Here is a 16766-nt window from a genome sequence, read left to right as displayed (position 1 = left end):
TTGATCAGCTTATGAAAATGAACGATGATCATGTACTGTAGAAGCATGGAGTTTAAAGAACAATTTCATTCAACAAGTATTTACTCAGCAGCTATTTTGTGCTAGATCATAAGACAGGTGCACATTTTATTAGACGACTCCTGCACCACTTAGCACAGGGGCAGCTACCTGAGCATTGGTCGGATTTGAAATTATGGTTGTTACGTCTACAAGAAAATGTATCAGATAAATGTGTAATTTTAACCAGGTGAAAGCATTAAAAAGAGGAAACAAACAAAACCCTTTGGCCCTTGCAGAGGACTAAATAAATCTTTACTGTGGTGCTACCTTCTTCATCTATCTTCTAAGATACCATACTCTCCTGGTTTTCCCCCTGTTATCCACTCTCTCTCAGTCCTCTTTGCTGGCTCTCCTTTCTCTCCCCCACCTCAAACTCTTGGGGTGGATCAAGGTTCTGGTTTCATCTCTCTTCCCTTCACTATCTACACCAACTTCCTAGTGATCTTCACCTAGGCTTCTGCTTAAAATGTTATCCATGTAAAAATGCCATCTATATGCTCCCAAGCTCATCTCTCTACCTCTGACCTCTCTCCTAAGACCCGAGCTCACAGATCCTTGCACTTGGAGAGCTAATAAACCAAAACCCAACCAGCTGCAGCTGAGTTGATTCTGACTCATGGAAACCCCACGTGTTTCAGAGTAGAACTGTGTTCCACAAGATTTTCAATGGCTGTAATCTGTTGGCCATAGATCATCATCATGCCTTTCTTCTAAGGCATTTCTGGGTGGATTTGAACCACCAACCTTATAGTTAGTACCTGAGGACTTAACCATCTGTGCCACATCGGGACTTCTGGAGCTCTAATAGAGATTGCAAACTAACAAATCCAAAACAGAACCCTTGCTAGACCATGTCTTCAGCCCCACCCCACACCCTACCTAACCCAATCCTCCCAAGTGTCCCATATCAAGAAATGGCACCACCATTCCACCAGGTACTCCACCAAATCCCTCTGTTGTTGTTTGGTGCTGTTGAGTCAGTTCCGACTCATAGAGACCCTACGTATGACAGAACAAAACACTGCCCGGTCCTGTGCCATCCTCACAACCGTTGCTATGTTTGAGCCTACTGTGTCAATCCATCTCGTTGAGGGTCTTCCTCTTTTTCGCTGACCCTCCACGAAGCATGATGCCTTCTATCACGGACTGGTCCCTTCTGAGGAAACCCTGGTGGCGACCTGAAGGCACTGGGTTTGGTTTGTTTGGTCCTTTCTGCTAACATGTCCAAAGTATGCGAGATGAAGTCTTACCATCCTTGCTTCTAAGGAGCATTCTGTCTGTACTTCTCCCAAACAGATTTGTTTGTTCTTCCTGCAGTCCATGGTATATTTAATATTCTTTGCCAACACCATAATGCAAAGACATCAATTCTTCTTCAGTCTTCCAGCTTTCACATGCATATGAGGCAACTGAAAATACCATGGCTTCGGTCAGGCGCACCTCAGTCCTCAAAGTGACATCTTTGCTTTTTAATACTTTAAAGTGGTCTTTTGCAGCAGATTTGCCCAGTGAAATGCGTCTTTTGATTTCTTGACTGCTGCTTCCATGGTCGTTGACTGTGGACCCAATTAAAATGAAATTCTTCACAACTTCAATATTTTCTCCATTTATCATGATGTTGTGCTTTTTGGTCCAGTTGTGAAGATTTTTGTTTTCTTTATACTGAAGCGTAATTCATACTGAAGGCTGTGGTCTTTGATCAGTAAGTGCTTCAAGTCCTCTTCACTGTCATCTGCATAACGCAGGTTGTTAATGAGTCCCCCTCCAATCCTGGTGCCCAATTCTTCTTCACGTAGCCCAGCTTCTCAGATTATTTGTCAGCACGGACTGAGTAAGTATGATGAAAAGATACAACCCTGACATACACCTTTCCCGATTTAAACCAGTATCCTCTTGTTCTGTTCAAACAACTGCTTCTGGGTCTATGTACAAGTTCTGCATGAGTACCATACAGTGTTCAGGAACTCCCATTCTTCCCAATGCTATCCTTAATTTGTTATGATCCACAGAGTCAAATGCCTTTGCGATGCCTTGTGTTGCACAGGTAAACATCTTTCTGGCATTCTGTGCTTTCAGCCATGATCCATCTGACAGCAGCAATGATATGCCTCATCCATGTCCTCTTCTAGATGTCACTTTGATCTCTGCTTTTCCTATTTCCCTCACCCACCACCCCAGTCCATCAGCACACACTTCCTCCCATACATTTTACTTCCAAAACCACTAATCACACCCTCAACTACTACAGAGGCAGCTCCATTCACCAGCACCACTGCTGTAGCCTTCTAACTACCCTGTTTGTTTTCTCTCTTGACCTTTCTACAACCCAGCTCCACACAGCAGCCAGTAATTTAAAAAAAAAAATTAATCAGATCGCATCAGTCACTGCTCAAATCCCTGCAATAGCCAACGCCTTCCCATAATAAACCAAAAACCAAACCCAGTGCCGTCGAGTCAATTCCGACTCATTGCAACCCTACAGGACAGAGTAGAACTGCCCCCAAAAGTTTCCAAGGAGCACCTGGAGGATTCGAACTGCCGACCCTTCGGTTAGCAGCCGTAGCACTTAACCACTACACCACCAGGGTTTTCCGTTCCCATAATATTTACGGTATAAATCCAAATTTCTTTCTCTGACCCATAAGACCCTATATCTCCCTTTCTGAACTCACCTCCTACCATTATTCCCTCTGCTTACTATCCTCCCGTCACATTGACTGTCTTCTTGTTTCCAAGATATGTGGAGTCTGTTCCTGTCACAGGTCCTTTGAATTTATTTTCCCTCTGCCTAGAACACTCTTTCCATAGACCTAAAAGCACAGGTCATTTTCTCACTTAACTCAGGACTGTGTTCAAATATCAGCTTCCAAAGATGCCTTCTCGGACCCCCGGTGCAAAATAGCAGAGGATTCCTGATCCTGACTGAGACTCGCTCCCCTTTACTCTGTTTTATTCTTCTTCTAGAACATCTCATTTACCTAAATTTATATTATGTATTTACTTTTTCGGAGACCCTGGTGGCATAGTGGTTAAAAGGCACAGCTGCTAACCAAAAGGTCAGCAGCTTGACTCCACCAGGCACTCCTTGGAAACCCTACGGGGCAGTTCTACTCTGTTCTATAGGATCACTGTGAACAGGAATCGACTCGACAGCAAGGGGTTTGGCTTTTTGGGTTTACTTTTTCACTTGTCTCCCTGACCAGAATATAAACTTTGTGAGGGTGTGGCACAGCCCATAGCTACCAGCATCTTGCGAAGTGCAGGGCACATAGCAGTTGCTCAATAAACACTGCTGAATGAAAGGAAAGCGTGCTTTCTCCATTTCTGGGAAAGAAGCTAAGCAGTTTAAATCTTTTTTTTTTAATCCTCACTTTAGCAGACATATTTTCAGGACTTTACTAGATTTACAAACTGAAATTGTTGCATCTGCTTCCCTACCCTCGGTATTGCGACACTCTGTGTATAAGAGAACTGACAAAGTAGTCTTTCTTAAACCATTTACTGAGCTGATAGCTACTAGTTTAAATTACAGTAAGTTATCATACCCTCGGAAGCCCTAGTGGTGTAGTGGTTAAGTGCTACAGCTCCTAACCAAAAGGTCAGCAGTTCAAATCCACCAGGCGCTCCCTGGAAACTCTGAGGCAGTTCTACTCTGTCCTGTAGGGTCGTTATGAGTTAGAATCAACTTGACGGCAATGGGTTTGGTTTAGTTTTGGATCATACCTTCACCATCTTATTTGCTGAGTCATGAATTTTCTTAGTTACATATTTTGCTTTATCACTCTTGAAATAAACGTTAGGCAAGGATTCTTTTCTCCCACAAAATATCTAGAGAACAAACGTTCAGGAATATGATTTTCTGGCCCAGTGCCTCCTTCCCCTAACTGGAAAATGTCGTAGCATGATGTGGGTTTACACAGGGGCAATAGAACATAAGGTAGCAAAACAGTTAAGCATTTAGCTGCTAACCCAAAGTTTGGCAGTTCAAACCCACTCACCGGTTCTGTGGGAAAAAGACCTGGCTATCTCCACTAAAGATTACAGCCTAGAAAACACTATGGAGCAGTTTTACTCTGTTACATGGGGTCACTATGAGTTGAACTTGACTCAATGGCAACTAACAATGTAACATTTAAAAAAAGGACCTTTTCCAGAAAGGGAATGTGCTTTCTATCTCTGAGATTCTCATTTCTGTGTGAAGAGCAAGCAAGGGACATGCCTATCAGAGCTGATTTTGCACACCTTCAGAAAAATACATACATACACACATACCCCCAAGACAGATATAGCAGCTGAATCTAGGCAGAAAATGTCTAGTTTCAGGACAGATTTTAAGCAAATACCCTGAGATAGAGAAGCTGAGGCAAGGCTGCTCTTTTCCCCTGTTGTTCTGTAGTAATTATGAGTTTTCCCCCACAAAGCTAAAGGTTGAGTTTTAAGGATGATTATAATTGTGTCTCTTCTCTGGTTATGAACAGGATAAAATATAAACGGATCTTTTAATACTCTTGTAAGGCATAAATAACAAGGGCATAATTCTGCCTCCTTATAAATATTGTGTTCATAATAGGTTTTGCTCGTTTTGGCTATAAAAACAGTGCCACTATATAAAATTTGGAAAATACCTAAATGCACGAAGAGTACAAAGGAAAAAAAAACTTTGCTGCAATTTTCTATTCCAGCACTGTCCAGCTCTTTCCTGCTCTCATACTGGCCTCTCTCTTCTTGCTAGAAACCTGGTCCCAATGAACTGTACTGTCTTAAATACCTTACCACTTCCCAAAGTGTTCAGTGAAGTTCTTTCTAGTCAATCTCAGATGCTCTTAACAGCTTCTGCCATATCTGAACACCACCTACCTATACAGGGGCCTGCAAACAACAGCTTACAGGCCAAATTTTGGCTACCACTTGTTTTTGTACTGCCCATAAGCTAATGGGACATTTCACATTTTTAAGAGGTTGAAAAATCAAAATAATAATATTTCATCAAATCTAAAAAGTATATGAAATTCAAATTTCAGTGTCCATAAAGTTTTGCTGAAATACACCCACACTCATTAATTTATATATCGTCTATGGCCGTTTTAAGCTACAACGACAGAGACCTTAAGGTCTAAAATATTTACTATCTGGCCTTTACAGATAAAGTGGTCTGATCCCTGACTTTTACAGAATACGTATTTTTTTAATTGACTTCCTTATTTTACAAGTACACGTTAGAGTACTAATATAAATGGAAAGCAATAATTACTCTAACTAGAAACAATTTTTTAAAGTAACTGAACAATAATAAAATATTAATTTAAAAAACTAGATATTCTTGTATGCCTGAGACTTGTTCTTTGTATGTCAAAGAGGGAGATCAGCAACTCTAAATGAGGCCTTGAAGATTATCAGTAAACCTAGAGTCTACTTGTTAAAATTAGATGAAATGCAAATGAACTGAAAAGGGACTGTCTTATGTGATTCGACTTTAATGTCACATCCTTCTGCTCACCCACACTTAGAAATAAGCAACTTCCCATTAAAAGTCCCACAATGTGGGGAACACTAACCTACGGTATTCCCCAGTGATGTGTCACAATCCAGGGGCTCCAATCCTTGTATCCTTGCTAACACTGTATTTCCTGATCAGTGCAGGACATCACGAAGTGAAGACAAGAGTTTTGCTGGATTAAAACCCCTTCTTTCACAATGACACCTGATTTTTAAAAATAATTTCATATCCCTGTACTGTGGTACTGAATATATTTGAGCAAAGGAAAATTTGTAACATTGGCTTTTATCAGGTTGATTTTGAGATATCTTTAAAAATCATCTATACAAAATACACACACACGGACAGAAAGGGAGAGAAAAAGAGAGACCAAAACAGACATCACCATTTTTTTTTCCACAAAGCAATACATGCTTTATGGAGCTAGATAAAAGAAAAACAAGTAAATGTTTACCCTCGATTTGTATGAAATTTGATAAAGCACTAATAGTATTCAACAACATCAATAATCTAAACCAAAAAAATTCTAAAAGAGAAAAAAAATCCTTAAGGGATAAAAATTACAAACTCAATTGCATACTACAAAAAACTACTTTTTTAAAAGAGCCATATATTTTACACAACCTTAAATTATGACTCAGTATGAAATGCCCTAATGAACAAATCTGTCTTAGAAGAAGTACAGCCAGAATGCTCCTTAGAGGCAAGGATGGCAAGACTGCATCTTACATACTTTGGACATGTTGTCAGGAGGGATCAGTCCCTGGAGAAGGACATCATGCTTGGCAAAGTACAGGGTCAGCAGAAAAGAGGAAGACTCTCAACGAGGTGGATTGACACAGTGGCTGCAACAATGAGCTCAAGCATAGCAAGGGTTGTAAGGATGGTGCAGGACCAGACAGTGTTTCGTTCTGTTGTGCATAGGGTCGCTATGAGTCAGAACCGAGTCGACGGCACCTAACAACAACAACAACATGAAATGCCCACTAAAGCAACTTATTGACAATAAATTGATTCCAATGTTTCCTTACGTTGTCCACAGTAAGTTCCAATATAACCCTTCTGACACTGGCAATGGTCTTCTGCACAGGTGCCACCGTTCATACATCTGACACTGCACTGCTGAACTGCAAAGAACACAAAATATAAAAACCCAATTGCTAAAATTACAGAATGTGTGATGTATACAAAACTAAACATCCAATGCAGAAGTAAACGTTATGACCCAAGCATATCTTTATTTGTCACACATGCATACATGGACATATCTAGATTATGCTATTGAGTATATGTTTAAGATATATGACACTTCCAGTATTTAAGGACATAAATTTAAGGTGACTAGTTGCAGAATTTCTAGCATACAGGAGCGTACATTCTTCATTCAAAATACAGGTGCTGAGTGCCAACAATGTGCTCAGTGCTGTACTACCATTATGGACTTGGCCTCCACTCTCCTGGAGAGCTTACATTCTATCAAGGAGACAAACAAAACACAGGTACACAAATACCACAAAGCAATTATAAATTATAATAAGTTCTTTGAAGGAAACTATGTTATGAAGGAAACAGCCTAGAGCCAAAGAGGAATTTAGACACAGAAGCGAGACAAAACCACTGTAATACAACTCCTAAACTGAGGCTGAAGCATGAGAATAATCCAGGCATGGGATACGCCAGAGAAGAGCTTCATAGGGAGAGAAAAGAGCAAATTAAAAGATCTTAGAAGGGTAAAGATTTGAAAAATTAAACCCTGTTTGAAAAATTAAAAGATCCATGTGGATAAATAGGTGGACTGAGAAGAGGAGATCTTACAGAGGGAGGCAGAGTCCGGATAATGCAAATTCAACAGGGAGTGACTGAATGGATTTATATAAGAAATTGAGGTGATGTGATTTATAATTAAGAGATCAGCTGCTGTACAGGGACTAGAATTGAAAGGGCAAGAATAGAAGCTGGTGAACCCATCAGGAAGCTACTGCAATACTCCAGGCAAGAGACAAGCGTAGCTTGAATCACATCGTATCGGTGGAGATGGAAAGGAGTAGATTTGCCTGCAGAACCAACAAACACTGTTAAAACATTTGATATGGGAAAAACAGAAGCAGTTGGTTAAGCAACTGGGTAAATCACAGTGCCATTTGCTGGGACAGGAGAAATTGTTGAAGAGTAGACTGTGGTCCGCAACGAATTCAGTTTCACTTCAGACATGCTACTAAGTTTCAGATGCTTACTAAATATCCAAGAGAAGATGTCAAGTAGAAAATGGAATATACAAGTGTGACGCTTAATGGAGAGATCTACTCTGGAGATAATTATGAGTTATCAACATATTGGCAGTGGTTGAAGGCATCAATATAAATTGTTCACCCAGGGTGGACAGTACCCTTAGGAATACCAGACTTTGAATGGAAGGCTGATAAAGAGGATAGAGAAAAGTATCACGGAGGTCAAAGGAAAAGAAAGGGCGTTTCAAGAAGATAGTCGTTAATGGTGCTAAATGCTTTAGAGAGGTCAAGCAGGAGGAGGGTTGAAAGTATGAGAAAAGTTACTAATGGGAACAGGGCAAGGACTACTCAAGATCAAGTGACTACATGGATTCTCTACTAAACTGAACACCGTAAACTGAGGGCGGGCCAGTGAATGCTTACCTGCCCAGGTGGAGGAACTAAAAAGGTAAATTGTAAAATTTCTCCAGGGTTGGGTTTTTGCTGACGGCATCTATTAGAAAACTAAGGAGGATTAGAAGGTTGAGGATAGGAGCAAGGGTATCTTCTAGGCAATGAGGCAAGTGAGGTTCAGGTGGGTGGGGGAGGAAACACGCTCATTAAACTGGTGAAGGAAGTCTGAACACAGGCTTTTAAAAAGCTGGGGGAAATGGCAGATGATATTCAAAGAATGTGAAACTAGAGTTTTCATCAGAAGTTTCATCAGAAGGCAAGATCTTGAGTTGATGAAGTGAAATAAAGTCAGCAGATTTGCTGAGATCAAGAAACAATGAGGTAGATGGACTGTCTCTAGGATTCTGAGAACATTCGTTACACGAATTCTGAATCTTCTACCCCTGAATTCGACAGAGTCTATATTACTTTTTTATAGGAAAAAACTTGTAGAAGGAAATATTTTAAAAATATATCAATTTCACACTAGTTTGATGCATATTTTAAGCATTTATTAAATTGTTAAGTAATTAAATAAACAACATCTGCTTCTGCCTTATAATAATGTGATCTTAAACACTGGCCTAAAAGATTAATCTTGGACCTTAAAGGCCCAACAGTTTCTAATTGGCCCATGAATAGTGCATTCTTTGTGCACCGTTACAGCTATTTGACAGCGCTACTGGGTGTTAATATGTATGAAGTACAATGAGTTAACATGTGTAAAGTAATATGTATGAAGTACAATAAGTTAACATGTGTAAAGTATCTAGAAAATAGTACTCAATAAAAACTTTTTGCTTCCCAATCCTGATCTTCTTCCCCCATACCAAAACCAAAAAACAGAATTTGGCCACAGTAGCTAAGCAAAAGCAATACAGACTAGGGGTTGAGAAAATAGGCTTGGGTGTAAAAATACCTAGATTCAATCTGTATTGCTTTGGGCAAGTTATTTAACCTATGTGTGCCTCAACTCCTCCTCTGTAAAATGGGGTAATAATAGTATCTCATAATGACAATGTGAAGGTTAAACGAGGCAATACAGTTGAACACTTAAAACGGTAGCTGGCACATAGTTAACAACCAATAAATTACAACTTTATTCACAAAGAATTACTTCTTCCACTGAATCCACACTTCTGCTGCATTCACACATAATTCCTGGACCAGTATTAAAGCCTTTTTCCTACTCAAAACCATGATGCCTGGCAGGTAACAACTAAGCCACAACGATTTTTATGCCAAAGATTAACATAGACCTAGTTTATGAGGAAGGCACCCTGGTGGTACAATGGTTAAGCACTTGATGCCTAACCGAAAGGTCAGTGGTCCGAATCTACCAGTGCCTCTGCGGGAGAAAAGACCTGGCGATCTGCTCCCGTGAAGATTTACAGCCTAGAAAACCCTATGGGGCAGTTTTACTCTGTCCTCTGCGACCACCATGAGTTAGAATCGACTTGACAGCACACACAATAGTTTATGAGGAAAACGATCTTGGAATTCCTCATTTAAACGTTTAACATTTGGCGCAGTGGTTAAGAGCATGGCTGCTGACCAAAGGGTCAGCAATTCAAATCCACTAGCCACTCCCTGGAAACCCTGTGGGGGCAGCCTTACTCTGTCCTGTGGGGTCACTACGAGTTGGCATCAACTTGATGACAACAGGTTTGGTTTTTTGGCTTTTAAGGAGCTTAAGGAAAACACAATAAACAAAATCATATAAAAGAAACATACCTGATTTTGATGCACAGGTAGGTGATATTTGGCCACTGGAACAAGTGCACATGTTAGGACGGGAACAAAATCCATCTCCACAGCTATTTCTACAAATGGCTGTAAAAAGCACAATAGCAAATAGAATTAATAATTATGTACTAAACCAGTTTATAAGACAAGGAAGCTACCTTTAAAAACAATGAGCCTGAAAAATTAGGATGTAAAACATGTGATATAAAATGCCTAACTTCAGTCATGCAAAGAAATTACCCATTTTAGACATGTGAATAATTCTTACAAGTAACCATATGATAATGTACAAACCAATGAAACTATTTCAAGTTCCCTAATCCTAATCCTTTAACTTCCTTACTAGTATGGGTTGTCTTTTTCATTCAAGGAAGAGAGTTTATATGCAGAATTCCCCAAGAAACTCTTGATCTTAGGGAATTGGGAGGGTTGGGGAAGCCCAGAGGTCCTGCACACTCTTAGAAAACACAGCCCATCACGTAAAGACCTTCACAGGAGAGAGAGAATGTGAAATCTGGCTGAGCCCAAGCCTCCAAGCTCTCGCGGCTTGGCCACGTCTCAGGGGTTCCATGCACATTCCTTCCCAGCTGGTAGCTGACCTGCCCCATCATCAATCTTTGTTCCCTTTAATAATTCCCTCTCTCCCTTCTCCAGTCTTTCTTCTTCCGTATTATCTCTACAACCTAGTCTATTCCTGCTGTTCAGAAAAGCTACTACGACATTTTGACAGAGGGGGACTCAAAACCTCCTGCAGCTGTGACCTACAATGACCACAAAGGTATGAGGGTCATCACAGCAAAGAATGTGAGGCACACTGACACAGCACATACCACAGATGCTCAAAACCTTTACCCGAGTGCCTGCAAATGGGAAGTCACGCCCATAATTAGGGTCAGTTCATTCATGAGCTAAGAGATTTACCGCCACACCTACAACTGAATTCACTTTCTATGCACAAAGGCTGTGTACTTTAAAGCTCCATGACTGGATGCACGAAGAGATGAAGAGTCTGTGAATGCCCTGAAACTAAATGCCAACATTTATGCAAATGTGCATGTATCTTTTGTTAGGGAGGGACCCCCAATAATATAAGGGCATATTCTATATGAGCAAACTCACTCAATAATTATTTTTCCTCTCCAGATTGCCTTTTGACATCCAAATGACATGGCCAGCATCTCTATTAATATTCCCTATGGGGTCGCTGTGAGTTGGAATCAACTCAATGGCACTGGGTTTGGTTCTATAAGTTAAAATAGTGTCAAACATCTTGGTCCAAAGATAAAAAAGCAAATTCTAGGCAACAATATGATTCCTGCCATGGAGTTGACTATTAATTTCTAAAACATACCAGAGTTTCTGATCACCAGTAAGTTTCCAATAACAAGTTTCCATTAAAATAGTGTTTTATGTCAAGGCTCTCACCATCCCCAAGCAGACTGATTCATGATCTAGCCTTAGGGGATATCTGAGGGACTCCCATCCAGATTCTCAACCCAGTGAAGGTAAATGGGCTAGAGATCAGTCATCTTTAGACAGTTAACTATCGTGGCCAGAGGTGTGCACTCTACATTCATGAGCCAGTGAGAAGAGAGAAGCACTCAGGCCCTTCTTCTACACACCTGCCTCAGACCATGGTCTGTCTCTCCCACAATCACAGAAACCACAAGACTTAAAAACACTGGAGGGAGGTGGAGAGAGGACCTAGGTGCTGGGACTTCAGTGATGCTGGGGGAAATTACATAGTAAAGAGCACACAGTACTCAAGAGATCTGAGGCTGAGATCCTGCTTTGCCACGGAACCACTGTGAGATTAAAAAAAAAAAAAAAACTAGCCTCTCTGGGTTCAGTTTTCTTATTGGTAAAATAACACAGAAGGATTATATTGGATGTATTTTAATGTCTCTTCAGGTCTCAAATGCTATGATTCCAGGCCAACATCATCCCACTGTCACTCCACTCATCAAAATGTAGCTCACGGCATTATTTCACAATAAAGAAATTGACGAGCAAACTTTTCCATTGCTTCATGTTCTAACAAGATTAAAAATAAAAAAACGGGGACAGTGAGAAAGTCTCATCCTTTTGGAAACAAGTATTTAGAAGTTTAGAAGTACGTCAATGATCTTTTCAGGTCACAATTAAGAATAAAGCACAAAGACACAAATTAAAATGCATTTAGGTTTCCAGCATTTTGCAAAGTACATTTTTCTTTGAAAATCTTCTTCTCATGAAGACTGGTTAAAGCCAAACAGATTAAATTCTGGAAGTTGATTGTTTTAATATCTTTCTATGTAGAAAGAATATCAAAGTACAAATGTATGGGAAAAGTAAACTTTTGTTCTCATTTTTTATTTCTTTTTTACTTATCCTCTTATTGCATGTTGCCTCAAGAGTTCTTCTTTTGCTAATATGATGGACTATGGATAAATTCAATAAATATAACAATATAATTAATTATCATAAGGAAAGCCTTGATTTTGATGCAGAGCTGTTTTAATTTGGTTATTACATCCATATATGATCATTTTAAATGTACAAATAATTGACTTACTGAATTCAATACAGAATACTACAAGTTAAAATTTAGATGAGACATATAACAGGCCATAAAGTCATTACATTTTTTTCTCTATTTTGTGCACTAGTTGATACTCTTGAGTACTTGGATTACCTTTTTAATGTGCTAATAATAAATATTTTCGTAGCTACCTCTTGACACAAGTGTTGTAAATGTTTCTCGGGATATAAAGATCATGGCAAGATTTATGCTTTGTATAGATTTATGATATCTGTACATTCCAATGTATTTCATAAGCATTCAAATATTCCCCATAGTAAAAACACAGCTACAGTTTTCACTGTTACACTAAGATTTTCAAAGCTGGTCTTTTAAACAAGTAAACAGTACAAAGTCACTCAAAGACCAAAAAGTGTGTAAAGATGATACGTGTAGGACCATACATTCCTACTGGAAATATTCTGGAAGGCACTATTCTCTGGAATTCCCATTCCAAACGCATCCCATAAAATCTGACTTACAGATTTTCAACACGTACCATAAACCAATCCCTTCTCCTCGGCTGCTCTCCAACTTAATAATGGCAGTTACCTTCATTACCGTACACTTAGTGAGTCAGACTTTCCACAGTGCCTAAGTCACTCCCAGCTGGTATGGCAGGTGTGCGGCGAGTGATGTTAGCTATTGCCGGATTCTAGAAAACTGTGTAAGTTTAAAGCAGCCACAGTAATGCCCTACTGGCCTGAAAGAGTAAATCCACCCTCCATAAATGCCTCACATACTTCTGTACTGGAGAGAGAAGAATGCAATTTTCTTTTCCTTTCTTTCTTCTTTTTAGTAAAAGCAATGGCTCATAATCTGAGGGTTTCTTTAAAAAATATATAAATTGTTTAAAGAATACAGCTATTGCTTCCTATTTTTCCTCATCACTGGAGATTGTGGGATTTTAGGGTAAAAAAATAGGAAGAAAGTGGCCTTTACAAGACTTCAGATTTCATTTTTTTTTTTTTAACAGCACTGAAATAAAACACTAAGGGTCTATCTCAAACCCACAAAACCAATAAATATAGAGTTATAGATGCCACTACATCCTTATAATTCCTTGGCTAGTGTGGTTTCAACTTGCCCTTTTTCTCTGTCCACAGCTGCATAATTATCTTTTCTCTGGAGAAAATCAAGGTCAATCTAAAGTCAAGATTGGCTCTAAATGAATGCACTGTCTATGATACCTGTCTCCCCTCCCACCAAGACAAATGTGGCTGTGCTATATAAACATACAGGAGAAGACCAGTCACACTTCAACTCACAAATTCACAGACATGGGAAACAGGACATTCCATAGTCCATCACTGTGCGGCTGATAACTAGGGAGTTCTCAAATTAGAAACTGGAAACCAGGGTATATATTCTGGAAACTATATGAGATCATCAAAACATTTAACGTCAGATGTGCAGGTGTAGCACTTTCCAAGTTCTACGATTCTCATGTTGAAAATCTACGGTATACTATGAAATATGGGGTTTAGAAGCTCTAAATTTACCTGTCTTCCAAAAACGTCAAGCTATTTGCAAGAGCTCTCTCTTTTAAAAATTTTGCTAACCTGGGTCAACTCTAAATCTGTGAGAGTGCTCTTTTCATAGCTATATTATGTGGGTGGTGAGATGAAACCAAAGATAATAAAGTGGGTTTGTATGAAGGCCTAAGAAAGCTTCATCTTCAAAAGGCCTAAACCTCATGCAGAGTCAAAAGCCAGATAATTTACATAATCACACTGTGGTCTTATCTGGACACTTTTGGGAAAAAGTGGCTTTGAGTTATCTAGGGAATTGCTCTACTCCCCCTTCAGTTTGTATTAATAGACATAGAAAGATAAAACTTCAAGTATCTTTGAAACTTTTTATCATTACTGCCCTTCAACAGAGTCTAGAAGCAAATCTGAAATGATGCAAGCTGGCTGTTTGCTCCCCATCATTCAGTGGGGCCGCGGCCCCATTATCACTCCTATCTGGCCGCTTGATTCTAAATGACAACTGTATGTCCAAACGACTGAAAGCAAGAGGCCGGCCCTGAAAGGAGGTCCAACACACTGTCCTAAGCTACAATCACTGACAAGCACTCACGGACAATGCACTGGTTCCCTCCGGGAAGTGTCTTCCATCCGGGGCAGCAGTATGAGTGGAACCTGGAGCCGCACACATTGGGCCTGTAATAGACAAGAGTGGTCACACACACGTAGAAAGGGGCGAGGTAGTAACTACATTAGCGGTTTTCGTAAGATAAAGTAGATTTCAGGACAAGAAACCAACCAACCAAAACTACGCTTCAAATTCTAGAGGGCTGGGGCGCAGAAGTGGGAGTAAGTGGGCTCCACGCTGGAATGGGGGAGGGTCAGAAACTCGAAACATTCCCTTTCATCTTTCTTCCCTTGCTTGCCTTTTTACAGGGTGAAAGGAGACATGGAAACATATAATTTGCTACTATTCTAGCCTCCGGATGCACAGAACAAAGGGAACAAAAATCTTGCCGTCTTTCTTCCAGATCTATAGCTCCAGGATCAACTGTTACTTTGGCCCTGGCGAGTCAAAGAATGTCCGTCGGAAGGTGGAGCGCTGGGGTGGATGAGTGTTGATGAGACTGAGCTGGAAGCCAGTCCCGCACACATCCTCAAACAAAAGGCCGCGGAGCGGCGCCCCCGACGGCGGGGAGCCGGCAGGATTCACCGACTCTGGCACTCAGAGGACCCAGGCCCGCCTCCTGCCGGACATTGGGAACCTGTTACCGCACCGCACAGGCTCTGCGCACACTCTGCACCCTAAGACCTCGGATCCACCCGTCGCCCGACCCCCCGAGGGAGGGCTTTCTGCCTACCGAGTTGCGAAGGAGGAGAGGAAGGCGGTCCTGGGGGTCCTCGGGGTCTCCTGGCGGGAAGGGACCGCGCCTCTAGCAGCAAAAGCAAGGGTCGGGGAAGGGGTGGAATGGAAAGATGCCAAGCCGGGGTCTCCCCTCTCCCCGTGCCGGTTGCTCCCAGGCGCGGGACTGTCTGCCTACCTACCCTCTTAGCACGTCCTGCTGTCCTCGCCTGCGGACGCGACTGACTGCCGCGGCTCCCTCCTCCCGGTACTCTGGCGCAGCGAACCCGCCTTCGGAGCCCGCTGCCGCGGGCCGGACCTGTTGCGGCGGCGGCGGCTGAGACCGAAGCGGCTTGGGCGGCGGGGGCTGGGGCTGGCCTGCAGTGCCCTGCGCCCAGAGCGCCACGCAGCCCAGCCACACGAAGTAGGGCTGGAGACAGAGCCGCCGCCGTCTCCCCATTGCGGGCGCCGAGAGCGCGGGGGGACAAGGCCCGTGGAGAGGCAGTGATGAAAGACAAAATTTGCGCGGGCCCAGAAAAGTCAGGGTCTATGAATCCCGTCGTTGGCCCCTGGGAATCCCTGCTCTAGCGGGCGCCCTGAGAGGAGCGTCGGCTCTTTGGCTGCGCGGGGCGCTGGGTGCGGACTCTAGCGCAGCGGGCGGCGCGGCGCAGCGGCGGTGCAGCGGGTAGCCCCGCGCGGTCCACGTTGCATCCCCCGGGCCACTGCCCCGAGCGACTCCAGAACCGCGGGCGGGCGGGGGCGGGAAATTACAAAAGTAACCCGAGAGGCTGCGGCGTAAAGTTACAAAGAAAGCGGACCTCGAGAGAAAAAAAGTGCCTGCACGCTGCGGATCGGCGGATTCCCGTGCGCTCCGGGCACAGATCGTGGAAAACAGCAAAAGTCACCGGAAAGAAGCAGGCAAGCAAACAAAAGTCGCCCCAAAAGAAGAGGAGGTTCTCCTCCCAGCTCGACCGGAGTCCCGCGGGACAGCGACGTGCCAGCGGCGGCTGGGGAGCCGGGCGGAGGTGCGCTGGGCCGCGGCGAGCGGCTGGCGAGAGGTAGGGCAGGAGCTGGACGCCGGGAAAGATGCGGCGGGCGAGGGCGCGGTACGGGGGTTTTGAGGCCCGAGTGGGCTCGGGGCGGGCCGGCGGGCGGCGGCTGTCAGTGGGGGCCGGAGCGCAGCCGTCCACACGTGGGACGCAGCCCGGGCCGAGGGGCCGGCGCAGAGTGGGCGGGGACAGAGTAGGGGGCGACCGGGTAGGGAGGAACGAGGGGAGCGAGGGGCTGGGGGAAGGGAAGAGGAAGGAAGGGGGGCAGGGCGAAGGGAGGGAAGAGGACCGAGGTTGGGGAGAAGGGGGGCGAGCCCGAGAGGAAGACCGGGGCTGGAAGAAGGGCTTGGCAGGAGGGATTGGCGAGCTCGGGTGCGAGAGGA

The 16766-nt window shown here is 42.9% G+C and overlaps 1 protein-coding gene across 1 annotated transcript in view; it reads right to left on the bottom strand.

Moving 5' to 3' along the window:
• FBN2 (fibrillin 2) overlaps positions 1-16396 on the bottom strand; it is a 292288-nt gene extending 275892 nt beyond the window's left edge. Inside the window, exons 1-4 of the mRNA XM_049873163.1 lie at positions 15538-16396; positions 14606-14688; positions 9952-10050; positions 6589-6684 (exon numbers count right to left, since the gene is read on the bottom strand). Coding sequence (XP_049729120.1) covers positions 6589-6684; positions 9952-10050; positions 14606-14688; positions 15538-15794 — 535 coding nt within the window. The 5' untranslated portion in view covers positions 15795-16396. The remainder of the gene's footprint in view (positions 1-6588; positions 6685-9951; positions 10051-14605; positions 14689-15537) is intronic.
• Positions 16397-16766: the final 370 nt, after the last annotated feature.

Source organism: Elephas maximus, chromosome 2 (assembly GCF_024166365.1).
Source record: "Elephas maximus indicus isolate mEleMax1 chromosome 2, mEleMax1 primary haplotype, whole genome shotgun sequence".
Lineage (NCBI taxonomy): Eukaryota > Metazoa > Chordata > Mammalia > Proboscidea > Elephantidae > Elephas > Elephas maximus.
Note: the sequence above shows the minus strand (reverse complement) of the source record. Positions and strands in the feature narration are given on the sequence as shown.